Source organism: Phascolarctos cinereus, unplaced genomic scaffold, assembly GCF_003287225.1.
Source record: "Phascolarctos cinereus isolate Bilbo 61053 unplaced genomic scaffold, phaCin_HiC Scaffold_5;HRSCAF=322, whole genome shotgun sequence".
NCBI lineage: Eukaryota > Metazoa > Chordata > Mammalia > Diprotodontia > Phascolarctidae > Phascolarctos > Phascolarctos cinereus.
The window spans coordinates 417340640-417367890 of record NW_027555958.1 but is presented as its reverse complement, the minus strand read 5'-3'; the positions used below and the strand labels follow the sequence as shown (position 1 = coordinate 417367890).

The window sequence follows — 27251 nt, the reverse complement described above, 5'->3', positions numbered from 1 at the left end:
TACTAGGCTAAGAGCTGTGGATACAAAAAAAAAGGCAAAAAAATTAGAACAAAACAAATGAACCCCTGGTTTGCTCTCAAGGAGCTCCCTGGACTTGAATTCAAACCCTGCTTCAGTTACTTGCTAGCTGTGGGAACCTAAACAAGTCACTTAACTTCTCTGGGCCTCAGTTTCCTCATCTGTAAAAGGAAGGGATTAGATGGATTTGTTGACCATTAAGGTCCCTTCCAGCTTTAATTCTGAGTCTACAGGATGAATCTGTAATAATCTCAGCAACAGAATGAGAAGAGTCATTATTTGCTGCTCAAAAGAATTAATTAAGCTTGGTTCCTCCCCTCCCCCACCCAAAGAATTGGATTCGAGACAAGGAATAAGACACGACATCTTCATGGGATTCTTTTTTATTACCAGATAGATAAAATTATGCTTCTAATAAAATACCTAGATATTACCATCACATCCATCAAGTGGGCAGTAATTTACTCCACTGGTGACCTTGTGGAATTCCTAATTAGATCTCATCAGTAAACAAAATGGAAAAATTCAATAGCCCTGAAGCCTCTTGAGCAGGTTTATAGCCTGTTATTTAGAGAACGAGCTAGTTGAGAATAGGATGATTTCATTCTTTGTATGTGTATCTTCAGCACCTACCACAGTGTTAGGTACATAGGTATCTAATAAACACTTGTTGACGGTTAAAAATTATATTCTGATTGATACAGTTGCCACGACTCCTCACATAGATTACCAATTTTCAAAGAAAAATTATTTTACATGAAAATTGGAACAGACAGAATTTTATCTTCTAGCAATTCAGAAAGGGTGATGCAAGATCTCCTAATGCCTCAGCATTATCAGTTCTCACTACACTAGCAAAGCTAGTACATGAAGTACAGAAGTACATGCTGTTAAGAAATTTCAGTTTGAAATTCAAAATAAATTAATTTAAAAAAAAAAAGAAATTTCAGTTTGACACAATGGAAGATAGTAGTCAAAGGAACATTGTCCATCATCCACCTTTTCAAAAATGATCACATAGGAATCTTCCCCTGGCTAGTCAATCAATGCCCTAGCAAAGATGGGAGTTGCCATTTGCTCTTAGCATCACAGAATGGTGAAATTGCTGAGAAAATTGGAAGGCTCTTGCTTTACTTTGTATCTATGTAGTTGTGGTAGGGTTGGTTCATCATTGCAAGAGTTACACAACTAGAGCTAGTGTTCTAGTTTCTACATTCTACATCTAGAAGCAGAAATTTGGGCCCAAGGCTTCTAGGTCCAAATCTACTACATTAAGGTACACTGAAAAGGGAAACACTTTCACAAAGTGATGCTAAGTCCTTGACTCAACCTGCTAGGCACTGGGAGAGAGAAAAATTCGGTGCCAGAGTGAGACAGAAATTTTTTTCAGATCTTCCTCCACAGCCAACAATCATTTATTAAATGCTTACTCTGTGCTAGGTACTTTGCCTAATACAGTTCTAGGGGATACAAATACAAGCAAAAAGGGTGAGGGAAGGAGGAAGGAGGTGAGATGAGCACGATAGTGAGGGATGGCTCATGTGAGATTCCTCATCATATGATTGAATAAGAACTTTAGTGGGTGAGCATATTTTGAAAGTAAAGGGGAATTTTCTTTGATGCTCTAAGCAGCTTGCAAATAGACGTTAAAATATCTGAATGTCAGTTAAATTCATTCAACAAGCATTTTCAATTCAATCACTTTCCCGTGAGAACTGATAATGCTGAGGCATTAGGAGATCTTGAATCATGTTTTCTGAATTACTAAAAGATTAAATTCTATCTGTTCTAATTTTCATGTAAAGTGATTTTTTTCTTTGAAAATTGGTAATCTACATGGGTTGTTGTTTATCAATCAGAATATAACTCTTAACTATCAACAATACTCAATTCATTATCAGCTCAGCCTCCGCCACATGCCTGGCATAGTTTTAGGTACTGGAAATACGAAGGCAATAATTAAATGATCCTTGCCCTGAAGGAACTTATATTCTATTGGGAATTTACATTTTAGTCATTTGTTAAAAACCTGTTGTGTACTGGATACTCTTTGGTGTCCTGGGGGAGATACAAAATCCATATAAGATATAGTATTTTCTCCCATGAAATCCAGTCTTATAGGGTAGTATCCAATAACACATGATAACTACATCACAGTCCTCTGAGTGAGAGGCTAACATTTCTTCTTGCCAGGAGGATGGCACAGTACCTTGATGATATTTTTGCATTCATCCTTCCATTTCAGCAGTACTAATAAGTGAGTTGTTTTACTCGGGTTTTCTCACCAGAAAGCACAGAAAGTAGAAACCAGGAGCCAAAGAGCCCCTGCACTGAAAGAGTAACTATCGGAAGACTTGTCTGCTTTTTCCCCTGACACAGAAGACCATGGTCAAGAGAGTTGCAGTCATTGGTGCTGGGTCCTGTGGTCTTCCTGCTATTAAGTGTTGTCTGGATGAGGGGCTTGAGCCCACCTGCTTTGAGCAGAATGATGATATCGGAGGACTCTGGAAATTTCAGGTAAGGAATATTTCCTATCTAGGTCAGTTTTATTTTTGTATGTTGCTATTTTGTTTGTTAAAACAAAAAGTATTGGTAATATAACTGATGAAACCTGATAAAAGTCTATTTTTTTCTAAAATGTAGAACTAGGTGGGACATCCTAGGATAATGAAAAGGACATTAGATTTGGAGTCAGAAGTCCTGAGTTCTAATCTGCTTGTTTCCTGTGTGACTTTGGGCAAATCATTTAACCTATCTGGGCCTCAGTTTCCTCATCTGTTAAATGAGGGTGCTGACCTACAAAATCTCTAAGGCCCTTAGAGTTTTAAACTCTATTATCCCTATTTTTTTTTAATTCCTAAAGAACTGGCCTTCCATTTATTGAATGTAGAACTGGAAGTAACCTCATAGGTCATCAGTTACAACATCCTCATTTTATAGATGAGGAAACTGAGTCCCAGAGAAGCAAGTAGCCTTGCCCACATTCACACATGTACTAAATAAGAGAGGCAATATTGAGACCGAGGCATTCTGACTTCAAATCTTTCCACTTTGCCTCAGTGCCTTCCATTTCCCTCTTGAAATAGAATTCAAGTCTAATTAAGAAAAAAAAGATAAGTCTAGAATTCTACCCTTGCTGCCCAAATAAACTGAACTACATAGCAGAACATTTTGTAACAAGCCACAAAAATAGAATAAATGATAAAAATCAGATCATGCTTCAAAGATTTTCCGATCTAAAAAAAAATAACCAAATTACTGTCTTTCAAGCTCTGAATTTTTTTTCTTAATTTGTGATCATGTTATAAAATCCAAGACCCCAGGCACATGCCTGAAAATTTGCTTGTGATTGTTACCTTGGATAGGCGTGAATGCCAATTGAATGATGGGGGTATTAAAGTTCTTGGTCATTCATTCCTGAGGGTCTTGCCTTGTTCCAGGTGTTTTATCTTCTTATCTTGTGGGATCAGCTATAATTATTTTGTATCTCACCATATTTTCTTTCTTTGTGAAATTGTGGGGTTGAGGGACAGGAGGACCTGAGTTCAAATCCGGCCTCAGATCAAACATTTGACACTTACTAGCCGTGTGACTCTGGGCAAGTCACTTAACCCCAATTGCCTGGGGAAAAAAAATTGTGGGGTTGAAGAAATTTGTATAAAACCATTATTCTGCTATCTTACTAGTCATTTGATCCCTTCCTCTATTTCCTAATAATAACCAGAACCTCAGAATCAGGAGAGACCACTGAAGTCATTTAGTATTACTTGAATAAGCATCTCTTCAACAAAACTCCCAACATGCCAAGATAGCCCATTCCATTTTTGGACACCTCTAGTTGTTAGGAAGTTGTGGGGGGGGGGTTGTTTGTTTTTTTATTGTTTTTTTATACCACACCTAAATTTACCTCTTTGCTTATAATCATTGCTGCTGTTTCTGTCTTCTACAGTCAACCAGAACATATACAGTCCTATTACGTTTGACAACCCTTCAAATATTTAAAGTCAGCTCTTATGTTCCAATACCACCGCCACCACCACTACTGAGACTTCTGCAGGACAAATATCTCTGATTTACTTCATCCTGTGTTCATGAATCTTAGCCTCTAGTTCCCAAACCATCCTTAAATGTGCTTCTACATTACCCATATGTCCACTTTTCCCATCACTTTTTCACTCCCCCAATTTGCCTTTAATTTCTCTGCAAAGTAAGTCAGTGTTCATTTTGATGGCCACTGACCACATTTACACAGAGGTGGGAACCATGACAGAAATGTAATAAAAAAAAAATCCCCTTATCCCCTTTCCACAGAAAAAAATGTCAGAAATTGACTTGGAAGTTCCTAAGGCTTATAAGAGTACTTTGAAAAGTGCTTACAATTTTCATAAGCACCTTCATTCTTATCTTTTCACTTTATCTTTACAACAGCCCCATAAAGTAGATAGGATTGGTATTATAAACCTATTTTACAGATGAGGAAACTAAGACCCAGTGATGTTATGTGACTTGTCCATTGTCACACAGTTGGTTAGCATCTAGATGTCTTGATTCTCAATTCTCAACTGTCTTCACTAAACAAACATTAACCATTATCAATTACTTTTGAAGTGTAAAGAAGTAGTAGATAAAGTACGGGTAGTATATATTAATGATATAATTGAATGGTGTACAAAATAATTAGATTATATTAAAATAATATATATTGAATTTTAAAATAATTTTCATTTGTCAAGATATTGGTTGGAAAGCAGAGGCATAATTTTTAATTAAGGGCCCTCAAGAAAAAAAGTTCAACCCCCCTGTGTTAATTTCAAACTAAACCAATGTCAGTTGCAAGGAGGTACTTATTTTCCTGCACATTGGGTTTTGTAGTAATATAAACAGTTATGCTAGGAAAAAATATCCAAGTATTTATCTACCATTGGACTGGTCATGGAGTAAATATCGTACAGACAGAAACAAGAACATCCAGGAAGAAACTTTTTATGAGAATTTGACGCTTCTTTGAGGATTAAAGAAAGACAGAGAGTGATCTTTTGCCTACGTGATACAAAGAACCAGGGATTTGTAAGATTTACGGATTTGATCTTGGATGACAAACTTAAACAGTTTGGGCTTGCTTACTTCCTGAAGGATAAAACTGTCGAGGGAAGGGCCAGCATATATAAATCCCTGACAATTAACACATCTAAGGAGATGATGGCCTTTAGTGATTTCCCCATCCCAGAAGATTATCCCAACTACATGCACAATAGTCAAGTCATGGATTACTTCCGGGCATACGCCAAGCACTTTGGACTGCTGCCATACATATCCTTTAAGGTAAGACATGGGGAACATTGTATTATCTATAGGAAAAAGTACCAGCTCCTCAGTTTTGCCCTTAAAGTCCTTCATAATTTGGCTCATGCTTAGTTCTGAGGGCTTTTTGCCTGTTATTCCCCTTGACATGTTCTACATTCCTGCAAAATCCACTTTCTGGCTCTTCTCTGAACTTGATCTTCTCATTCCAGACTCCTTGATTTTGCACAGACTGTCTGTAATGCCTAGAATGTGCTGCTTCTTCATTTCCGCCTCTTAGAATCCTCGATTTATTTAAAGCTCAGTTTATGTGCCAGCTTTTACAGGAAGGTTTTTCCAATCCACATCATTGTTAATATTCTCCTTCTCCTTTTCAGGTTAGAATGTATATTTTTACCAGTTTATATGTGTAATTCCCTAGTAGAATATAAGTCTCTTGAGGGTATACTGAGGTTTCTGTGTGTGTGTGTGTGTGTGTGTGTTTAACGTTTGGTCTTTGTATTCCCCAGGGCCTAGCATAGCGCCCTGCATAGAGTAAGTGCTAATACTTTTGGGGCAGCTAAGTGGTACAGTGGATAGAGCGCTGAACCTAGAGTCAGGAAGACCCTGAGTTCAAATCCAGCCTTAGACACATACTAGCTGGTGACCTTGGGCAAGTCACTTAACCCTGCTTGTCCCAGTTTCCTCATCTGTAAAATGAGCTGAAGAAGGAAATGGCAAACCACTCTAGTATCTTTGCCAAGAAAACACTAAATGGGGTCACAACAAGTTGGACACAACTGAACAACTTTTCAGATACAATTAGATCAGTTTACAATATACTTTGGCCAATGAGACTATGCAAATTCTAAAGTAACCATACAATGCAACATTAGTAATAATTGTACTTGCATTTTGAGAAGGATTTAAGATTATTTTCACATATGCAAACCTTGTGTTTGCGACTTAATTAGGAGCAGATAGGTCAGAGTAGGGATGCTAACATTCAGAGACTGTTTTAATCTAGGGGAAGATTGGAATTATGGGCAGGGGGAGAGAAAGAGGGCATTGGGATAAACCAGGAAGGTCTTAGTAGTGGACAATAGAAAGACATTTGTAAAAGTTATCATTGTTATGACAATCTGGCATCAGGAAGTAAGTAGAAGTCCAGGTAGGCCAATGTCACATCAGAGACGTCCAATGGTGAACAGCAGAATTGGGTGGTATATGACATCAGAGGGATCTGGTACTATGTGATTGAAGCTGGCAGCACAGAAAGTCAGATTCTGATAGAAGTGTGGTGATAGGGACCCCACCAGTAGCAGGGACCCCACCAATCAGAAGTAGGACTATAGCCTTCAGGAAGGCTGAAGAGAGGAAAGAGGAGCCCCATTCCTACAGTGCTCTATCAAACAGAAATCTCACCTGCCTATGTACTTGCTCCTAACAACACAAGAAGTACTGTTATTTGAAGGCCAGTTTAGTAACACAAGGCCCAGAAGCCTAGGCTACTCTTCCATTTAGAGGCTGGCAACAGATAATCTTTGAAAGAGAAAAAGGCTAGTCTTCTTATCAGGGTTATTGACAACAGCCATCTTCCTACTCCAGGATCAATCAATCTTCCTCCTCACTTATGATTTTTCTGCTTTATTTTAGACCACTGTCCTCAGTATATCCAAACAACCAGATTTCTCTGTAACTGGTCAATGGAATGTCATCACCGAGTCTTCTGGGGTGAAGGAATCATCTGTCTTCGATGCTGTTTTGGTTTGCACTGGTCATCATGTTGAACCTTACCTACCACTATCATTTTTTCCAGGCAAGTTATCTGTGCAGACTGTCATCTCGGCTGCATGTTTTAAATTTTAAATAAGAAAGGAAAAGGCGTCGTTAAAACTACAGGATAAGCTATCAAAATTTGTCTTGTGAGAGAAAAAAAATTTGAATTGTTATTCAGCTTAATCTTTAGGGCAACCAACCAATACAGTTGATTCTTTTTGTGTGGAAATACAGTGTGCTGGGGCAGCTAGGTGACGCAATGGATAGAGCACCAGACCTGGAGTCAGGAGAAAATGAGTTGAAATCCAGCCTCAGATATTTACTAGTGGTGTGACCCTGGGCAAGTCATTTAACCCTAGTTGCTGCCAGAAAGAAACAAAGAAATGCAGTGTGAAAGGTCTAGATATGGGTTATTGGACAGAATGGTATAGGTTTTTTAATTTATGCAAGTCTCTAATTTATTGTTTACTATATTGTATAGTAATATCGCCCTGACTCCATTCTTGACAAACCTTCCTTACACATAGATTTAATCATATGGATAAATAGTAGACCTCCACCTTTAGTAATACAGGGAACTTCTGGGTAATAAAACACCCTTCACCAATGCAGATTGGTGCCTTCCCTTCAAGGTCACACAGACAAAGTATGTTCTATTTGAGGCTTAAACATGTCTTCCTGGCTCCAAGGCTATCTCTATTCATTATGAGAAACTGCATATTATTCCTTTTCAAAGTCCTTCAATGGTTCCCTAAATTCATTTCAAATTCTGTGGTCTAGTATTCAAAACCCTCTACCATCTGACAGCACCTTACAGATCTATGCCCATCTCACACTGATCCCTTCATCTACTCTATATCTTAGCTAAATCAGGCTTCTCATCTCCACCTCCTTCTCACACTCGGTGCTTTCTCAGTTCTGGTTAGTTCTTCACACTCTTCCTTATTCCTAGGATGATTATTCTCTGCCCTCACCATGTTGAAATCCTACCTATTCTTAAAAGCCAGTTCAAATGCCACCTCCTCTGTGAAGACCTTCATGATTCCTACGTGCCCAAATCAGTAATGATCTTTCCTCCTAATACCTTATATTCTCCAACTTGCCAAATTCTCACAGAGCAAGCTAATTAAAGGCAGATTTTAACCTTCTCTTCGCCTCTGAGTTTCCTTTTCTTCCCTTTCTTCCTTCTTCCTCAAATCTCACTTTCTGCAGGAGTCACCCCCTTCCAGCTGTGAATGCCTTTCCTTTTTAAATTACCTAATATAAGGGCAGCTAGGTAGTGCAGTGGATAGAACACTGGCCCTGGAGTCAGGAGGACCTGATTTCAAATCTGGCCTCAAACACATAACACTTACTAGCTGTGTGACCCTGGGCAAGTTACTTAACCCCATTGCCCAGCCAAAAACAAAAAAACAAAAACCAAATTACCTAATATAGTTAGACTTCAGAGGCTCTTCTAGATACATATTAATAACAACAATAATAGTAGCTAACATTTATATGGCCCTTATTATGTACCAGGCATTGTGCTAAATGTTTTACAGTTATCCCATTTGAGCCTCACAACAACCCTCGGGAAGTAGGCGCTATTGTTTCCCCCATTTTACAGATGAAGAAACTGAGGCACATAGCAGTTAAGTGACTAAGGGTGGAGTGTCTGAGGCAGAATTTGAACTCAGATCTTCCTGACTCCAAGCCCAGCACTCAATCTACTGCACCACCTAGCTGCCTTTGTTATATATAATCCCATGAACTTAGCACTTTATTTTAGATCTCTCTGTATATATCTTGCATGTACCTTGTTATTTATATGTTGTCTTTCTTCATACCCCACCTCCCCTCAGGGCTTAACATGCTGTCTGGCACATAACAGGTGTTTGATGAATGCTCATTTTTTGATTGGGCTGAACACAGCACCTGGAAGGGAGGGTGGGGTAAGAAAAAACATTACTAATGCATGACTTACTCAAGGACACATGTCCATTTAGTGGTGAAGATGAGACTAGAATTCAGGTTTCACCTAATCCCTCAAATGCAATTCTGAAAACAGCATGAATATTTATAAAGAATGTATACAGTGGCGGCAGCTAAGTAGCACAGTGGATAGAGCACCGGCCCTGAAGTCAGGAGGAACTGAGTTCAAATCCAGTCTCAGACCAAAACACTAGACACTTAACTAGTTATGTGACCCTGGGCAAGTCACTTAACCCCAATTGCCTAAAAATTAAAGAAAAAAAGAATATATACAGTGCTGGATTCTGACATTTGCAATTTCTGGTTTGGAGAAAATCTATGGCCTTTGGATATTCACTTTGGAATGAAATAGGATTTTCAAGGCCTTTTGTTGTTGGTTTTCACTCTTACAGGTATAAGGAAATTTAAAGGACAAATCTTGCATAGCTGGAAATACAAACAGCCTGAAAATTTCAGAGACAAAAGAGTGGTTATGATTGGTCTGGGGAACTCTGGAGCAGACATCACTGTGGATCTCAGCCATGCCGTGAAAAAGGTTCAATTTATTCCCACATCCCAAGGGTTGGTCTTTTAAAGACCTACTAAGTGCTCTCCAGTTGAGAAATTATTGGGAATTTCTATCCTGTCATCTTTTATGACACATACTACATTTCAGTTTTAGTCTTCTTCCTCCCCACTCCCCTCAATATAGTTATATACTATCAATCCCAAAAACCCTAAATAATGTACCGAGGTCTACCTCTTACCTTACTTTTCCCCTTTCTTCTCCATCTCCACTCTCTTCCCTGTTCTGTTCTCTGAAGGGCTAGAAAGCAGCTTGACCCAAAACAAAGCCCTCCTATCCCAAGCTTCTATCCCCATTTACAAGAATAATTAATTGAGAGTCAGTTGATCTAATCTGAAGTTTTTTGCCTTTTGAAAAAGATTTTCCTCAGCACCAGGTCAGGATCATGGGTGCTCAATCGTGTTTCAGATAATGGCTTCCCACTGGATGTTACATACTTTACTCGCTTCAGAAATACCATCCGCCATTTTACCCCCTTGTGCCTACTGAATAGGTGGGGAGAAAACAAACTAAATTCAAGATTCAACCACACAAACTATGGCCTGAAGCCTTCCCACAGGTACAGACTATCATTCTAAAATGCTATTTTCCAGAAAAAAACAAGTTAAATGGAAATGTAGTAATAGAACAGTGGCCCAAAATCTTGAGAGATGGTAAATGGTCCAAATCATTTTCCAGGTTTGTAATTTCTCTAAATTCTCTGAAAGTCTTGTTTCTAGGGATTGAACTGTCAATTCGGAAGTTTCCATTTCATCAGGGACAGAGCCATGAGTAATGTGGAGCAGCTGGGAATTTTTCCAGGCAACAACATTGGTCAGGGAGCTATTATTTTCCCAACACGGCAGCCTGAAGACCACTGTCTCAACACCTCACCACCATCCCTGTACTTCTGTGTCTTATACTAGTCTACACCTATAGTTTGTTGGTAGTGAGGATGGGAGGAGGCATGAAAGGGAAATAATGTAAGATTGTGGGTAGTAAAGATCAAGGAAGGGGAAAGGATGATGGGATATGCATTCTTCTGATACAACTGCATCCCTAGTTAAGCTGTCTTTCCTGGGGCCTGCCTAAATTGCCACCCCATATGTCCCCTATTGGACTCCCCACTCCCAACTAATTTGACACTAGGTGCCAGGATTCCTAATTTCACTTCTAGTCATAAATGCTATAGACAGAATTACTTATTGTATGAGACATTGTACTTGAGGATATATAAGCTGTCTTCCAAATCTAAATTTTAATTTAGTTGGTGGGGATGACTAGGTAAGTGAACCACTTTTAAGAATAAAAAACTGCATTTTCTTTCTCAAAATTATGAAATTTTTGTTCAAATAAAGAACTTTTTCCAACTACAGTTTAAAATTCAAAATTTCACACAAGTAGAAAGTTTCCAAATAATTGAATATGAGAAAGGGGAAAAAAAATTGAAACTAACCGCTTCCAGGCATGTCCTTAGGAAAAGAAATCCATCTCATTGGCATCAAGGTGTGAATTCCTCAGTGGTAACTGACAGGCCTGTGGCTAGGGCCCCCAGATGAATTTTTGCACCACAAACAATAAGTAAATATTCTGCAATGAATAGTCTTATCGAGTCACCTGGGTCACTAAGAGGTTGAGTGGCTTGTCCTAAGTTATACAACCAGCAAAAAAACATAAGTAAGATTTGAAACCTGTCAGAGGTCTTTCTTCTCTCCAAGAGCAACTCTCCATCCACTGGCCACATTTCTTTTCATATGCTTGCTTAGAAATATCAATTAAAATAAGTCATATGGCAGGAAGGCATCATAGAGGTGGAAAACAAGATGGGCTGGTCATTTAGTGGAAGGAAGGATAACTGATGTGTAGCTTGTGACCTCCCTTGGTATCCACAAAATAAGAGATATGGCAGAAGCCCTCCAGTATGTCAGGCAGAAGCACTGTGGAAGAATGCGGACAAGAGTGAATGAGGTACCATCTACACCAATGGAGGAAGCACCCATGAAATAATAATAATGATAGCGATGATAATTATTAGAGCTAGCATTTACACAATGCTTTAAAATTTTCCAAGCACTTTATAAATATTTTGTCATTTTATCCTCACAATTACTCTGGGTAGAAAGTGTTAATATTATTCCCATTTTACAGATGAGAAATTTAAAGATGGCAGAGGTTAAGTGACTCACCAAGGGTCACACAGTAAATATCTGAGACAGGATTTGAACTCAAGTTTTCTGAATTCTAAGTTCTGTGCTCTATCTATCGTGGTCCACCTAGCTTACCTAGATGATGAAATACCATTCCATGGATGTATCATGTTGTTGTTGTTATTGTTCAGTTGTTCAGTAATGTCCCACCCTTTGTCACCCTATGGACCATAGCACACTAGTACTGTCCATGGGGTTTTCTTGGCAAAGATGCTGCAGTAGTTTGCTATTTCCTTCTCTGGTAGATCAAGGCAAATAGAGGTTAAGTGACTTGCCCAGACAGTAAGTAAGTGTCTGAGGCCACATTTGAACTCAGGTCTTCCTGACTCCAGGCCTAGTACTCTATCCACTGAGCCAACTAGCTGTCTCCATACATAGCACCAATTTCTAAATTGTATGTTAAAAATAACATTAGTTTTGGGAATTCACTGACAGTATCATCATGGTCTTCAGCACTCCTTGGCCTGCTTTCAAACAATGAATTTGTACTTACTCAGTACCTATCACACATAAGATAACATGGTAGAATGCTAAAATAGATACAGATAAATACAAAATTGCAATCTTGTTCCTATTCTATAGAAGTTTAAAATCTAATTTAGGAGATAAGAAATAGATGCATGAACGAGAAAGAACGCAATAAAGCAGTAAATGCCAAGGAGCCAATGACTGATACTAGCACTATATTGAAAAATTCTTCTCCCACCAAACTTTAGCAATTGTGGAGATTTTGTGGGCCTTTAGTTGAATGTGTTTGTGCCTATCTGGTGAAACGATGAGCCACAATTAAACAGGTCTTATATTCTTACTACCTCCCTCCAGTGATAAAAGGTCAGTGTAGACCAGTCCCAAAGATTTTCTAGTGCTACAGAAATTCCCTCTTGTTTGTGGGTCAATAGTATCATTGTCCTCTAGAAGAGTACACATTTTAACAAATAGAGTGAAAAAGGCCTGGCATACACTTGGCTGAATGATTGAATCATCCTCAGCATTTTGATGGAGATCCTACATAAACCAGATATCTAAGCTCTTTGCCTTCATTCCTATTTTCTTGAACTTCCCCTAACAGGTTCCTCAGCAAGTATCCTATCGTGGGTGATGACCTCCCCAATGGTATCATCTCTGGCCGAATCACTGTGAAGCCAAATGTGAAGGAATTTACTGAAACTGCTGTGATCTTTGAAGATGGTACCAAAGAAGATAATATTGATGCTGTCATCTTTGCAACGGGTTACTCCTTTCTTTCCCCTTTCTTGAGGAATCTGTCATCAAAATCAAGAATAACCATGTCTCCCTTTACAAACACGTCTTCCCTCCATTTCTGGAAAAGCCAACACTGGCCGTAATTGGCCTTCTCCAGCCTCTAGGGGCCATCATGCCAATTGCAGAGCTGCAGGTCCGAGGGGCTACCCGAGTCTTTAAGGGTAAGAAGGAAAAGTGTGATTAATGAAAGAGGGAAGCAGAAGTCATTCCTTTTTGCTCCTGAACCTTCCAAATCAGATGTTGTGACTCTTGGGTTCTCTCTGGTCAATGCTGCTAGCTCCAAACTCTTGAGCACTGCTCTCTGAGCTGAGGCCACTGGAACCCAGATAAAATGCCCTTTCCTGCTTCCCATGTCTCCTCACATCATCCAGCTTGTATAACTCAGCTTTGATGGATAGTTGAATTTCAATGTAGTGTGAAAGGTATGGGTTGTGGTGCAAAAAACTCTGGGTTTGGAGTCAACTTGAACTTGTGTTTCCACTTTAGCATTGCTACTTATTACCTGTGAGACCTTGGTCCAGTCCTTCTCATCTATAAAATGAGAGAATTGAACCAGAGGTGTCTGGAAGTGTCATAGCCCATTATGATAACAGAGCTGTAAGGGACCTTAGAGATTACGTAAGGTCATCAATTCCCTCATTTTACAGTTGTAAAAACTAAGGCCCAGAGAGATTAAATCACTTGCTTAAGGTTACACAGGTAATAAATTGCTACACTGTAAGCTTCGTGAGGGCAGGCACCATGTCTCCACCCAGATTTGTTTCTCACCCATCACCTAGCCCAGTTCTCTATACATTATAGGTACTTAACTAAATGTTTGTTGAGTTTAATACAGCCTAGAATTTCCAGAAGTCCAACTAATTCTAAGGCAGCTAGGTGGTGCAGTAGAGTGCTGGGCCTAGAGTCAGGAAGACCCAACTTTCTGAGTTCAAATCTGGTCTCAGACACTTCCTAGCTATGTGACCCAGGGCAAGTCACTTAACTCTGTTTGCCTCAGTCTCCTCATCTGTAAAATGAGCTGGAGAAGGAATGGCAAACCGGTCTGGTAACTTTGCCAACAAAACCCTCAATAGGGGAATAAAGAAACTCAAACACAACTGCTCAACAACTCTAGCTGTAAGACCTAGTACCACTGTTTCCTAGGAATCAGTTCCTCTTCTGAAATGACCCAGGAATCCAGTGGCTTTGCCCTAAGACTTTCTTTCTTCTTGCTACTGTGCTCTCTGAGAAATCACTGTCTTTGGTTTCATGGATCTACGTCATTTCAATAGCTGCTAATGTATCTAGATTCCTTCTTTCTGATACCCACCCAGAAGGCTAAACCCAAAGTCAAGGATACCTGCGTTCAAATCTTGCCTCAAACAATTCCTAGTGGTGTGATCCTTGGCAAGCCACTTGCCCTCTGCCTGCCTCAGTTTCCTCATCTGTAAAATGGGAATTATGATAGAACCTACTTCACAGGATTGTTGTAAGGATTAAATAAGGTAATATATGTAAAGCACTTTGTAAACTTAAAAACAATATATAAATGTTATAATAATTGTAATCATTATTATAACATTTATACATTATAATTTTTATTATCATTGTTATCATTGTTATTGTTTTCCTCCTTCACCTCCTACTCCAGGCCACAAGTCTGAGGCTGTGGGTAACTCACTGACATGGCTTATAGTAACCAAAGAACAGCATTTATAAGTTTTTTGTTGTTGTTGTTGTTGTTCGTTTTGTTTTGTTTTTGTTTTTTCCCCAATAACTCCAGGCTCCATTATGACACAATCCTAGTCTGGTCTTATCTGTTGAGTCTTATCAGTTTGCCCTGATACTGACATATGGTAAAGAAAGACCCATCATGCCCATTCACAAGTATTATACCACCTCCTAGTGACAAGTAAACATCTGTCCTTTGACTCTTTTTCAGGTTTGATCAAACTCCCTCCTGAAGGTGTTATGATGGCTGATGTTATCCAAAAGATAAAGGAAAATGAGAAAAGGTACAACTCAATCATACAGGGCTCCGTCTATCCAATCACAGACCTGAATTTTAGACTGTTTTTAAATTCTCTTTTCATGTACTGCACTTGAATTCCTAAAAACTGGGTCCTAATGAGTAATTAATATGCCAACAGTCAATTAACGTATTTACTGACCCTTCTTAATGTGTAGGGCATAATGTTGATCATTAAAGCACACAAAACAGAATAAAAGGTTCCCCCTTCCCTCTAGAAGCAGATGGCTCCAGAGTAGAGAGAGTGAAGCTGATGACTTTGCACAACCCTCCCTCACTTAAATTCAATTCATTTTCAAGTCACGGCATCATCTTTCTGAAGTCATCTGTCCTTCTCAAGAATGAAGAACAGGGCATCTAGGTGACCAGTAGATTGAGCACCAGCCCTGGGGCAGGAGGACCTGAGCTCAAATCTGGCCTCAAACACATGACATTTACTAGCTGCATGACTCTAAGCAAGTCATTTAACCCCGTTGCCTAGACAAAAAAAAAAATAAAGAGAATGAAGAACAAATAACAACAGTCTAGTAAAGAGATAAGATATGCATAGCTAAAAAGATAATCAACACAAGGGAATATAGACAATAAGGGCCAGAGGAGGTCAGGAGAAGAAATCACTGTGGGCCCCAGTGAACTTCTATTTTTTTAAGTTTTGTTAAGTGGAATCACTAAGCAGGAAGTGTGATAGAGGAAAAGGCATTGGATTTATAGTTGGGAGACCTGGGTTCAAGTCCTTGCTCTGATACTCCTTAGTTGTGTGATCCTGGATATATCACTTAATCTTTCTGAACCTCAGTTTCCTCATTCCTAAAATTAGAATAATGATTATTTTGCAAATGAGAACCTTTTTCAATTTGGGTATTCATTTTGAATGATGAGGGAAAAAACTCAACTGATATTTTAAAAAAATAATATTGAATTTTTTATTAGACTACAAAATATTAATTTGGGTATTAAAACATAGGCATTTATGTGAGCCAAAGAAAAACATACATAGGAATAAATGATTATTATATTCTACCATAAGTTCATTCAGGAATAGAATCCAAAATTGTTCTTCATCTGTAAGATGAGTTGGAGAAGGAAATGGTAAACCACTCTAGTATCTTTGCCAAAAAAACCCACTCAAATGGGGTTATGAAAAGTCAGGCACAGCTGAAATGACTCAACAACAAAGAGCGAATGGTGAATTTGCAAACAGATACAAATGAAGAAATTTAGAACTAGAAAGGGCCTCAGGAAAAATGTGAATCATTACTCGATCCATACCACCAACTACAACAGAAGTCAAATACTCAAGAGTTTATTAGAACTGATATCTTACATAGAATAACAGTTAATATTCTTACTTACTACATGCCAGGTACTCTGCTAAGTGCTTACAATAATTATCTCATTTGATCCTCACAATAACCCTGAGAGGTAGGTGCTATTATTATCCCCATTTTACAGATGAAAAAAACTGAGGTAAACAGGGGTTAAGTGACTTGCCCAGGTTCCCACAGCTAATAAATATCTGGGCCTGAATTTTAACTCAGGTCTTCTTGACTCTGGGACCAATGTCTTATCTAGTATACCCCTATATGTAAACATATATGCACTCCTTTGTGTTACAATGCAAATGGAAAGAACATAGGGTGCAGTATGAATCCTGGTTTCACCAGTTGTTAGTTATATGGCCTCTAATTAATCATGTAACCTCTCTATACCTCAGCTTTCTCATCTATAAAATGGGGATGGTAACATTTATACTATCTACCTCATATGGCTGAGACAAAAACCTTGAAAATTGTAAAGCACTTTATCAGTATGAAATTTTTGTCAGTTTTATCATCGCCTCTTGCAACAAACTAGCCTACTTATGTGGGGAAAAAAAAACATGTCAGAGTTAGATGTATAGATAAGACTAGTGCTATCTGGTTAATTCACTTTGAAATTAAGGAATCTCATAAATTATCTTTCCAATAATCTAATTTTACCGACGGGAAACCAAGGCTCAGAAAGAATTAGTGATTTGTCCCAGGTTAGACAAGTGGTAATTAGCATATCTGGATTTGAAATCACTTTCTCTGATTCTAAATCAAGCTTGTTCTATTACTTTGGCAAATACCTCAAAATAATAATTATAAGCTTATCACGGCCACTGTATTAACAAAACAAATATACTGGAACTTATACATATATGTGAGTCTTTCATGTCACTCCTCAGAAGCCTATGAAATTATTCTTCCAATGGTACTTCCATTGGCCCAAAATGTTTTTGAGGAGTCTCTTCTTTTGGCATTGCCTACAAGCTCAGTATTTTGAATATCTCAATGGTAGTTAATTCCTGGCTCCTTGGAGGGTGGATTTGATTTTGGGGAAAAGTTCAAAATCATTCATAACTCACTTGTATAAATAAGATAAGTGGTCAAACTGGGTAATAGCATTTCTGTGAAAGAAAGAAAGAAAGAAAGAAAGAAAGAAAGAAAGAAAGAAAGAAAGAAAGAAAGAAAGAAAGAAGGGAGGGAGGGAGGGAGGGAGGGAGGAAGGAAGGAAGGAAGGAAGGAAGGAAGGAAGGAAGGAAGGAAGGAAGGAAGGAAGGAAAGTGGGGCCCTACTATAAGTCTATGTGACTCATAATATGGCTCTGAAGGTAATTTCAAAGGAAATTCTGAAATTTTTTGCTCAATGGCAACATCGTTTGAATAAGTGTCTGTGTCCCATGGGGAGTACTTAGAAGAACAGAGTGCTAAGCCTGGAGTTTACTGAAAAAAATCACACTAATAGGGATTGTCAATCATCATAATAATCACAATGATAGCATGCCACTTTAAACTTTTCATAGCATTTTGAAATCGATTGCCTTTTTTCCCCCCTCACAACTACAACCTGAATGGCTTTTGGAACCCTCCCCTCAAAAGGTGAGAATGGGATGACTTGTTTGCAAATTTTGTCCTGGGGCCCCAGAATGTAAGCTTTTGTTACCCATTCAGCGAACAATTCCATAAGCATTTATTAAGTAGTCACTAGTAGCCAAGCATTGTAGAATGGGCTGGTGATAAAAAGACAAAAACAAAATAATTTCTGCCCTCAAGGAGTTTATATTCTACCATAAGCTCATTCAGGAATAGAACCCAAATTGTAGCAGCTTGCATGGTTCTTCACCTGTAAGATGAGCTGGAGAAAGAAAAGGTAAACCACTTCAGTATCTTTGCCAAAAAAAACCTTAAATGGAGTTATGAAAAGTCAGACACAGCTGAAATGACTAAATAACAAAGAGTGAGATGGTGAATTTGCAAATGGGTACAAATGAAGAAAAGAGACATAACATTCTTTAGCCTCCGTAGGCTACAACTAGAGAGGACTATTTTCTCATTCTGTCCTGGCCACTATCAATTTTAATACTCCAAAGGGAGTAAAAAGAGCTCTAGATTAGGAGTCAAGAAACCTGGGTGCTAATGTCAACTCTGCCATAGTTGGGCTGTGTGACTTTCACTTTCCTTCTCTGTATTTCTGTTTATTCTTCCATAAAATGAGGAGATTGAGAGTAGACTATCTCTAGTTGCTTCCAGGTCTAAAATTCAGTGATTCTAGGTGGAGATTGTCAAAGTCTCTTTTTAAAAGAAAAACCCAGAAGTTAGTGTCAAGCTTACCCACTGACAGGCTTCCTGTTTCCCTCTCTTTTGTCTCTAGGTATGTGCCTAGTCAACACATCAACTTGCAAGTACAATATATTGAGTACATGGATGAAATTTCCAGCTTCTCTGGAGTCAAGCCCAATGTGCTGTCTCTATTCCTCAGAGATCCAAAACTGGCTTGGGAAGTCTTCTTTGGTCCATGTACACCAATCCAATTCCGTCTCATGGGGCCAGGGAAGTGGGATCAAGCTCGGGAGGCTATCCTATCCCAGAGAAAAAGGATCATCAAAGCAACAAAAACCAGAGATCCCCCCAACAATAGCGAGGAAACTCCCAATTCTTTGGGATTGCTGTTTTTTAAAACTCTGTGGTTCGTGGCATTTTTCATGGCAATTTTTGTTTATTTGTAGTTTGAGTGGTCTCTCCTAGAAAGGACCCAGCTAAGATTTCAAAGTCATTGTCCATCACGTCTGGCACTCCTTTTCACCACCTTCTTCTCTTATTCCTAGTACTTTTCTCTCCCCACCACAGAGGTAATATGAAAAGGCAGAGAGATGTTGACTTTCCCCGTAATATGTAGACAGCTTGGAAACCAAGTAACTTCAGATGGATGCAGTCCTGATCTGCCAGACAAATGTTCATTCTCTTGGGCAGGCACTGGTCCTCAATCCAAGAGATTCGAAGTTAATTCAACCTTTTAGCACTTGTTATCTTCTTAGATGCCTGCTGAGCCAAACTTCAAATGTTCTGGCCCAGGAGCAGAACTTAAATGAGATATAAACAAATAGTTTGTGAGGACCACTGAAGCAGATTGTATAAAAAAAAAATACACCCAGTGAAACAAAATCAAACTTTTTCTAACTTCAAAGAACTGAGAACTATTTTACTGCATTCTGACCATCGCAGAAACTACCAAGGGTCAGGAAATTCTTCCTCATTTCTTTCTCTGCCCCTTCAGGACTCCATTTGAGACTCCTTTCTCTTTGTTATGTTAAGAATAAGGATAGAGAAGAATCCCTCTCCCAAGGGTTAAATGGCCATAAAATTTTTTAAATGATTGAATTCATTTCCTCCAGCTCTTCTCTCTTGAAGGCTGTGGAATTGCCTTTATTCTGAAAACCAGTTCCCCATGGCCTCCTTTCCAACTATTTGACCACTTCTGTAGTTCTCCTCTGAAGGCTTCTCATCTTTTCTATACCTTTCCCTTACTGTAGAGTCCAAATTCACATCTGGACTCAAATGTGACTGGCTTTGGCTGGGGCTGGCTTTGATTTGTTGTTATTATACTCCTACTACAACTCGCATGTCTGTATCAGTGTTGAGACTCTTCGGAGATAATATGCTTATTCTCACAATGTTGCTGTTGCTAAAAAACAAAACAAAAAAAAGCAAAAAAAACCCCACTTTTGGAATTTCTCTTTTGTATTTGCCTTCAAAGCCCATTTACCAGTCACAAATGAAAACTTCTCTCACTGCTTTAATAGATACAACACCATAGTGTTTTGTTGTTGATGCTGCCGCTGTTGAAAGCGATAGTACTCAGCCTGATTGTAGAGTGGTGTCAAAGTTGGGTGCAACCTTAGTGATTACTTGGTCTGATCTTCTCATGAATAGATGAGGGAACTGAGGCACAAGGAAATTAAATGCTCTGCCCAAAGGTGAAAAGCTAGGAAAAGAACTGAGTCAATATTCTTTTCACTTGACCATGCTACCTTCCATCTATCTTAGTCCATATGCTTGCCTCCTGAATGACTTTGGACTGTTACCAAAAATCAGATCCTCCTCCCTCAAAGACTATCCAGAAGAATGTGACCAAGTCTCTGAAATATAATTCCAAAAGGGAAGCTCCCCCCAAATGTTCTTAGCCATGGTAGCTTCATTCAGATAAGGGTCTAATGGTTTGTTACAACTTCAAGAGACACAGTGCTCATTTGGATGGAAGAGCTTCAGCATTCTTTTCTCATTTTTTCTCAAACAAGTAGGCTCCATTATCTTACACTTGGTATACCTGAAGAATTATTTCATCAGTCCTACATTTTGCCTCCTGCAAAATTCTGCTTTCTTTGGAGAGAGAGAGAGAGAGAGAGAGAGAGAGAGAGAGAGAGACAGAGAGAGAGAGAGAGAGAGAGAAAGAGAGAGAGAGAGAGAGAGAGAGAGATTCCCCTCCTACTTCTTAACCAGTTACTATGAAGCCACCAGGAAGTTTGCTTATAAATTAACGTAGTAGTCAAAGGCATCATTCCAATTTCAAGCATCCGTAAGACTTTAAATCTGCCTAACGCTTTAGTCATCTTTTGCAAGGGCTTAACTCAGTCCTTCCTTCAAGCTAATATAGTTACTATCTCAATTTCCAAATCAAGTTAAGTACTAGCCCACAGTTTGTTTGCATTCAAGGTTACCATAATAATCATCATCAACACAATTATACTAATAATTTAAATTTGTATATTTTATTATTACAAAGCATTTTTATATATATTACCTAATTTCATACTGGACTATAAGCTCTAAGAGGGAAAAAATCCATATCCTATTCATCTTTATATTTTATCACAGTTCCCTGTATGTAGTAGACATTCAATAAATATTTTTAAACAAAAGAATGAATGAATTAATAATTTCTCCTAACTCATGAACTCTCCTGCATAGGGAGTCCTATGCTTTTCTGCATAGGAATCTCTGTAAATGTGAACTTGGTCAAAAAGGTAACATATCTTTGTTTTGTCTTAAACATAAACTAACTCAAATACAAGTTCTCACTTTCTCTTTCAACAACACTGGGAATGCAGTTAACTGGCCTCTAGGATTTAGTATTTACCAGAGAAGTCTCTCAATTGAGAGGGATTTATGAAGTCTGATAATGTGTCGTACATAGTATATATAAAGTATACGTAATATCTATAGTATAGTACAGTATACATAGTGTCTATAAAAGTATCTGTTGCTACTATGAGAGAAATGATAATGGCATAGTGAATGGGCTGCATCAAGGAGATTAAACAAGAAACTCAAAGAAAGCTAGCATATCAAAGAAAACAACTTTCAGAAAACAACTGGTAGATGCCAGGTTCATGGAAAGTTTCATAGTAAAGAACATACGGCCCAACAATAGAATGTAGTGCATCAGTTCAGAGAGAAATGCATTCAAGTCACATAGATAGCCTTTGGAGGAGTTGACAGCAAAGTTGCCACATCCTGTGGGGGCACTCTTCTCAGCCATTTTGCTATGGGGAAGAGTCTGCCGAAGGGTCCCCCAAACCCCATATGGAGGTGATGGAAGACTTTATGTGATAAAGCAAATATTGTATCATTTTGCTGTCATCTACAGATTTATGTTACATAATCTTAACAGGGCCCTCACAGAAGAAAGGCAATTTTTTACACTTCCTTAATCAATTCACTATCCCGCTTACCACAGAGGCTTTTTCAAACCTCCCATGATTCCTCTTTGAGCTGAGAACCTTGCCTCATGCTTCAGTGAAAAAACTAAAGCCATTCATTCAGAGTTTCTTCATCTCTCTTCCTCCTCATCTCACATTACTCAGATGCCCCCCACTCTTTCCTCCCTCACCCCTATCTCAAATGAAGAAACAGCCCTTCTCACTGTCAAGGCAAACCCCTCTACATGCACAAGTGATTCCATTCTATTCTGTCTTCTTCAGTAGATTTCCTCCTCTATCATCCCTACTTTTTAACTAATCTGCAGTATCTCTCAGTATATTATTGGCTTCTTCCCTGCTGCCTACAAACATGTTTATGATTCCCCTATCCTTAAAAAATCCTTACTCCATCCATCCATTCATCTATCCATCCATCCATCTCATTATCTTTCTAGATCTCTCCTTCCTTTCATGGCTTAACTTGAGAAAGCCATCCATAATTGGATGGTAACCTTGAATGCAAACAAACTGTGGGCTAGTACTTAACTTGATTTGGAAATTGAGATAGTAACTATATTAGCTTGAAGGAAGGACTGAGTTAAGCCCTTGCAAAAGATGACTAAAGCCATAGGCAGATTTAAAGTCTTATGGATGCATGAAATTAGAATGATGCCTTTGACTACTACGTTAATTTATAAGCAAACTTCCTGGTGGCTTCATAGTAACTGGTTAAGAAGTAGGAGGGGAATCTCTCTCTCTCTCTCTCTCTCTCTCTCTCTCTCTCTCTCTCTCCTTCTAGTCTCACTTCTTAAAACTCTGCAGTCTCTCTTCTGGCCTCATCATTCAGCTGAAACCTTTCTCCAAAGTTACCAATCATCTCTTCATTACCATATCTGATAACCTTTTCTGAATCGTTTATGTGAGGAATTCTATTTCGATAAGTTTACATTTCTGAATAATAATGTAAAAAACACAACCTAACACCAGAGGGCACTATAGAATCAGATTAAATTTCCTGAATTTTTCTGAGTCAGGATCTCAAAGTAATTGGTTGCCAATTTTCCAGGCATTTTCCCTTGGACTATTGCGATAACCTCCTAAGGGGTCTTCATGCTCCAAGCAGCTCTCACACCAGGCCCTCCTCCATTTAGCTGCCAAAATGATTTTCTTAAAAAATAGATAAATTCATGGATACACTACATACATTTAAGCAAAGTAGATATTAAACATAACACCTAACATGTAGCATCACACAGCAGAATAGCACACCATAACAAAATGCACGGGTTACATATGAAGAATTATTTCATCAGTCCTACATTTTGCCTCCTGCAAAATTCTGCTTTCTTTGGAGAGAGAGAGAGAGAGAGAGAGAGTGAGAGAGAGAGAGAGAGAGAGAGAGAGAGAGAGAGAGAAAGAGAGATTCCCCTCCTACTTCTTAACCAGTTGCTATGAAGCCACCAGGAAGTTTGCTTATAAATTAACGTAGTAGTCAAGGGCATGGATACCTACACATATAGCAAAGAAATATGAATAACATTAGCATATCAGCATATACAAAAATCAAAGGAGCATATATATCAGCATATATAACAAAGGAATAATATATTCCTATGTGCAAACATATTGCACAGCAAGCATGTGTCACATATAATATAAGCATACATATATATATATACATATATATATATATATGTATGTATTTTATTGTTACATAAGTAACATATTATTTGCACTCCAGCAATCGGAGTCATCTGACTAAACTGGCAACTTCTATTATTCGAGAAATGTCATGTTATTTTGGTCACTGGCCACTAATCCTAGCACTTCTGCTGTGCTGTCCTGAACTTGTGAGGGACATAGGTTGACTATTGCCATTCTTAGGTTTATTGGTCTGCAGTCCCAGCCTTCAGATTGTTGAAGGTCCAGGCTTACTGTGACTGTCTATGGGTTCTTAGGAAGCCCTCTGTCCCCGGAGAGCCTCAGCAAATATAGTTTGAGACAAAAAAAGGGATTGCCTCTGGGATCAAATGAGATATTTGTAAAGTTCTTAGCAGAGTGCCTAGCACATGGTAGGTACCTTATACCTATTTTCTTCCATCTCTCTCCCTTTTCCTCCCCATCTGAAGAAAGATCCTCCTAGGGCTAGGACCAATGCAGCTGACTTCCCTGACCCTCTGATGAGCACATGCCAAGTCCTTCTCATTTCAATCCCCTTCCAAAGCCTTACTACCTGGACTAGTTCTGATAGCCCACCACCAATCTGGATATATTCTGCTTCCTAGACCTTAGTTGTCTGAATGAATGGAAAGGCATGTATCAAATATTAAATATGTGCCGAGCACTGTTGTAAGTGCTGAAGATTCAAATGGAAAAGCCAGTGTTTCCTCTCAAGCAACTCACATTATAAAAAGAAGAGACCACAGATAAAGAAGGATTCAGGCAGATGTCAAGAGCTAGTAGTGCATAGGGTTCAGTTACAAATAAGCTATACACAAAATAAATAGGAAATAATTAACAAAAGGAATGGGGAAAGCTTCCTATAGAAGATAAGATTTTAGCTGAGGCTGAAAGGAAGCCAGGAAAGACAAAAGGCAGAGATTCAGAGGGAGAGCATTTCAGGCATGGGAAACAGCCAGAGAAAATGCCCAGAGCGGAGAGATGGAATGCCTTATTGGGACAGCCACAAGGAGAGCAGTGTCATAGGTTCAGAGTCCAAGGCAAACTAGAAAAGAGGGAGGAGAGTTCTATGTTACCCAAGACTTTGAATGCCAAACAGAGCATTTTGTATTTGATCCTGGAGGTGATAGGGAGCCACTGGAGTTTATTAAATAGGAGAGTGACATGGTTTGACCTCAGCTTTAGGAAAATCACTTTGGTGGCTGAGTGGAGGTTAGATTGGAGTGGGGAGAGACTTGAGGCAGGCAGACCCACCAGTAACTATTGCAATAGTCCAGACATGAAATGCCACCAGAGTAGTGGCAGGGTCAGAGGAGAGAAGGGGGCATACTTGAGAGATGTTGAAAAGGTGAAATTTACAGGTCTTGCCAACAGCTTGGATATGGGGAGAAAGAAACGGTAGAGAGTTAAAGACGACTCCTAGTTTGCAAGACTGACAGACTGGGAGGATGGTGCTGCCCTCTACATTAATAAGAAAGATAGGATGAGGTGAATGTTTAAGTGGAAAGATAACTTTTTCCATTTGGGATATGTAGAGTATAAGATTTTGGATATGTTTGAGCATAAGTATATGATGAATATGAGATATTTGAGTATAAGAGTTAAGTTTGAGATATCTGAAAAGCAGTTGGAAATGTAAGACTGGAAGCCAGTGGTAGATCCTGAGCTCCAGAGTAGTTGGACAGGCACACTACAGCACCAGGATGCTCCACGTGCCTCAGAATAGCCAAGGAATTGAGCAGATGCCAGCTCTGAGAACTGCCACATGCTTCAGCGTAGCCCTGGGCAAATAGGCAACCTGCAGAGGCCAGACTCCAAGTGTGTCAGTGTAGTCCTGGGCAAACAGCTAACCATCAACTCTACAGGTGGCTGCCAGTATGGGGCCCCAGGCATGTGCTTCAGCCTAGCCCTGGGTGAACAGGCAGCCATAAGCAACCAGACCGCCATGTGCTTCAATGTAACCCTGGAGAAATGCAGAAACACCCTCACTGGCCTCAGCACATGCCAGACACCACCCCTAGGACCCAGGCTCAGCACCAGGTAAGCTTCCAGACCCCTACAGCCTCCAGCAGTGCCAGCCACCCCTCCCTATCCCCTCAGCACAGCACCAGACATGAGGGTCCCCCCCGTGGGCCTTAGGGCAACATCAGTACAACACCATTAAACAGTGAGCACCTGTAGCCCCTGGCACAAGAAACCTGAGATAGTGCCCCTGGGAGCAGAGCTCCAATTTAAAAGAAAGAAAAAAGGCCCCCAAAAAAGATGAGCAAACAACAACAAGAATCTGACCATAGAAGGTTATTATGGTGACAGGGAAGCTCAAGACACAGACTCAGAAGAGGACAACAATGTGAAAACACCTATGGGCAAAACCCCAAAGAAAAATGGGAAGTGGTCTCAAGCCCAGAAAGAACTCATGGTAGAGCTCAAAAAGGAGCCTAAAACTCATATAAGAGAGGTAGAAGAAAAATTGGGGAAAGAAATGAGAGTGATGCAAGAGAATTATGAAAAAAAAAGTCAACAAAAAATAAAAAGGAAATACAAGACTAGAGGTCAGCAAAGAGGTTAGGACAGTGTAGGGAGATTTGAGAATCATCAGCATAAAGATGGTAATTAGCACAGGAGCTGATGAGATCACCAAGTAAAGCAGTATCGAGGGAGAAGAGAACAGGACCCAGGACAGAACCCTGGGGGACACTTAAAGTTAGAAGGTATGACCTGCATGAGGAGCCAGCAAAAGAAACTGAGGAGTGATCAGATAGCTAGGAGGAGAAACAGGAAAGAGTGGTATTCTGAAAACTTAGAGAGAATAGAGTATCAAGGAGGAGACAGTGCTCAACAGGCTTCAGAGAAAATGTTGAGAATGAGGCCTGAGAAAAAGCCTTGGGATTTGGCACTTAGAGATCATTGGTAATGTTGGAAAGAGCAGTTTTGGTGGAATAATAAAGTTGGAAGCTGGACTGTAAGGGCTTAAGAAGATAGCGAGAGGAGAGAAAGTGAAGCCACCCATTGCGTGTGCCTTGGTCGGTTTGTATCAACAGATGGTGTTTGTTTTGGGTTGGTTTTTTTGTTTGTTTTTGCAGGATGGAGGAACATGGGCATATTTGTAAGCAGTAGGGAATGAACCAATAGACGGGAAGATTGAGAATAAGTATAGAGTGGGGATGACAGAGGAAACAATCTGGTGGAGTAGACAAGATGGAATGAGACTGCTTGAATAGGTAGAGGTGGTTAGCCTTGGTAAGGAGTAAAGACATTTCATCATGTGAGACAGGAGATGAAGGAGGAGACAGTAGTAGAAGGCAATTTTCAAGGGTCTTGCTAATGACCAGTAGCATTTTCAAACCAAAAATTCCATATGTTAAAGATGTCCTTTGGGCTACCTCCATTTCCCAGATCCAGAACTTAATTCTTGTTTGTCAAGGGATTCTTTTTTTAAAGAGGGAAAGGTAACAAGAATGTGCTTAAAGCACTCATTATGTGCCAGGCACTATGCTAA

General features: G+C 39.3%; 1 protein-coding gene across 1 annotated transcript; it reads left to right on the top strand.

Moving 5' to 3' along the window:
- The first annotated feature begins 2311 nt into the window (after nt 1-2311).
- On the top strand, nt 2312-21285 carry LOC110197012 (flavin-containing monooxygenase 5-like). The gene is given in 9 exon segments (XM_020970546.2): nt 2312-2535; nt 5152-5340; nt 6955-7117; nt 9444-9586; nt 9976-10175; nt 12872-13038; nt 13041-13226; nt 14987-15059; nt 18748-21285. Coding segments are annotated over 9 exon segments (1608 nt in total). The 5' UTR covers nt 2312-2403; the 3' UTR covers nt 19103-21285.
- Nucleotides 21286-27251: the final 5966 nt, after the last annotated feature.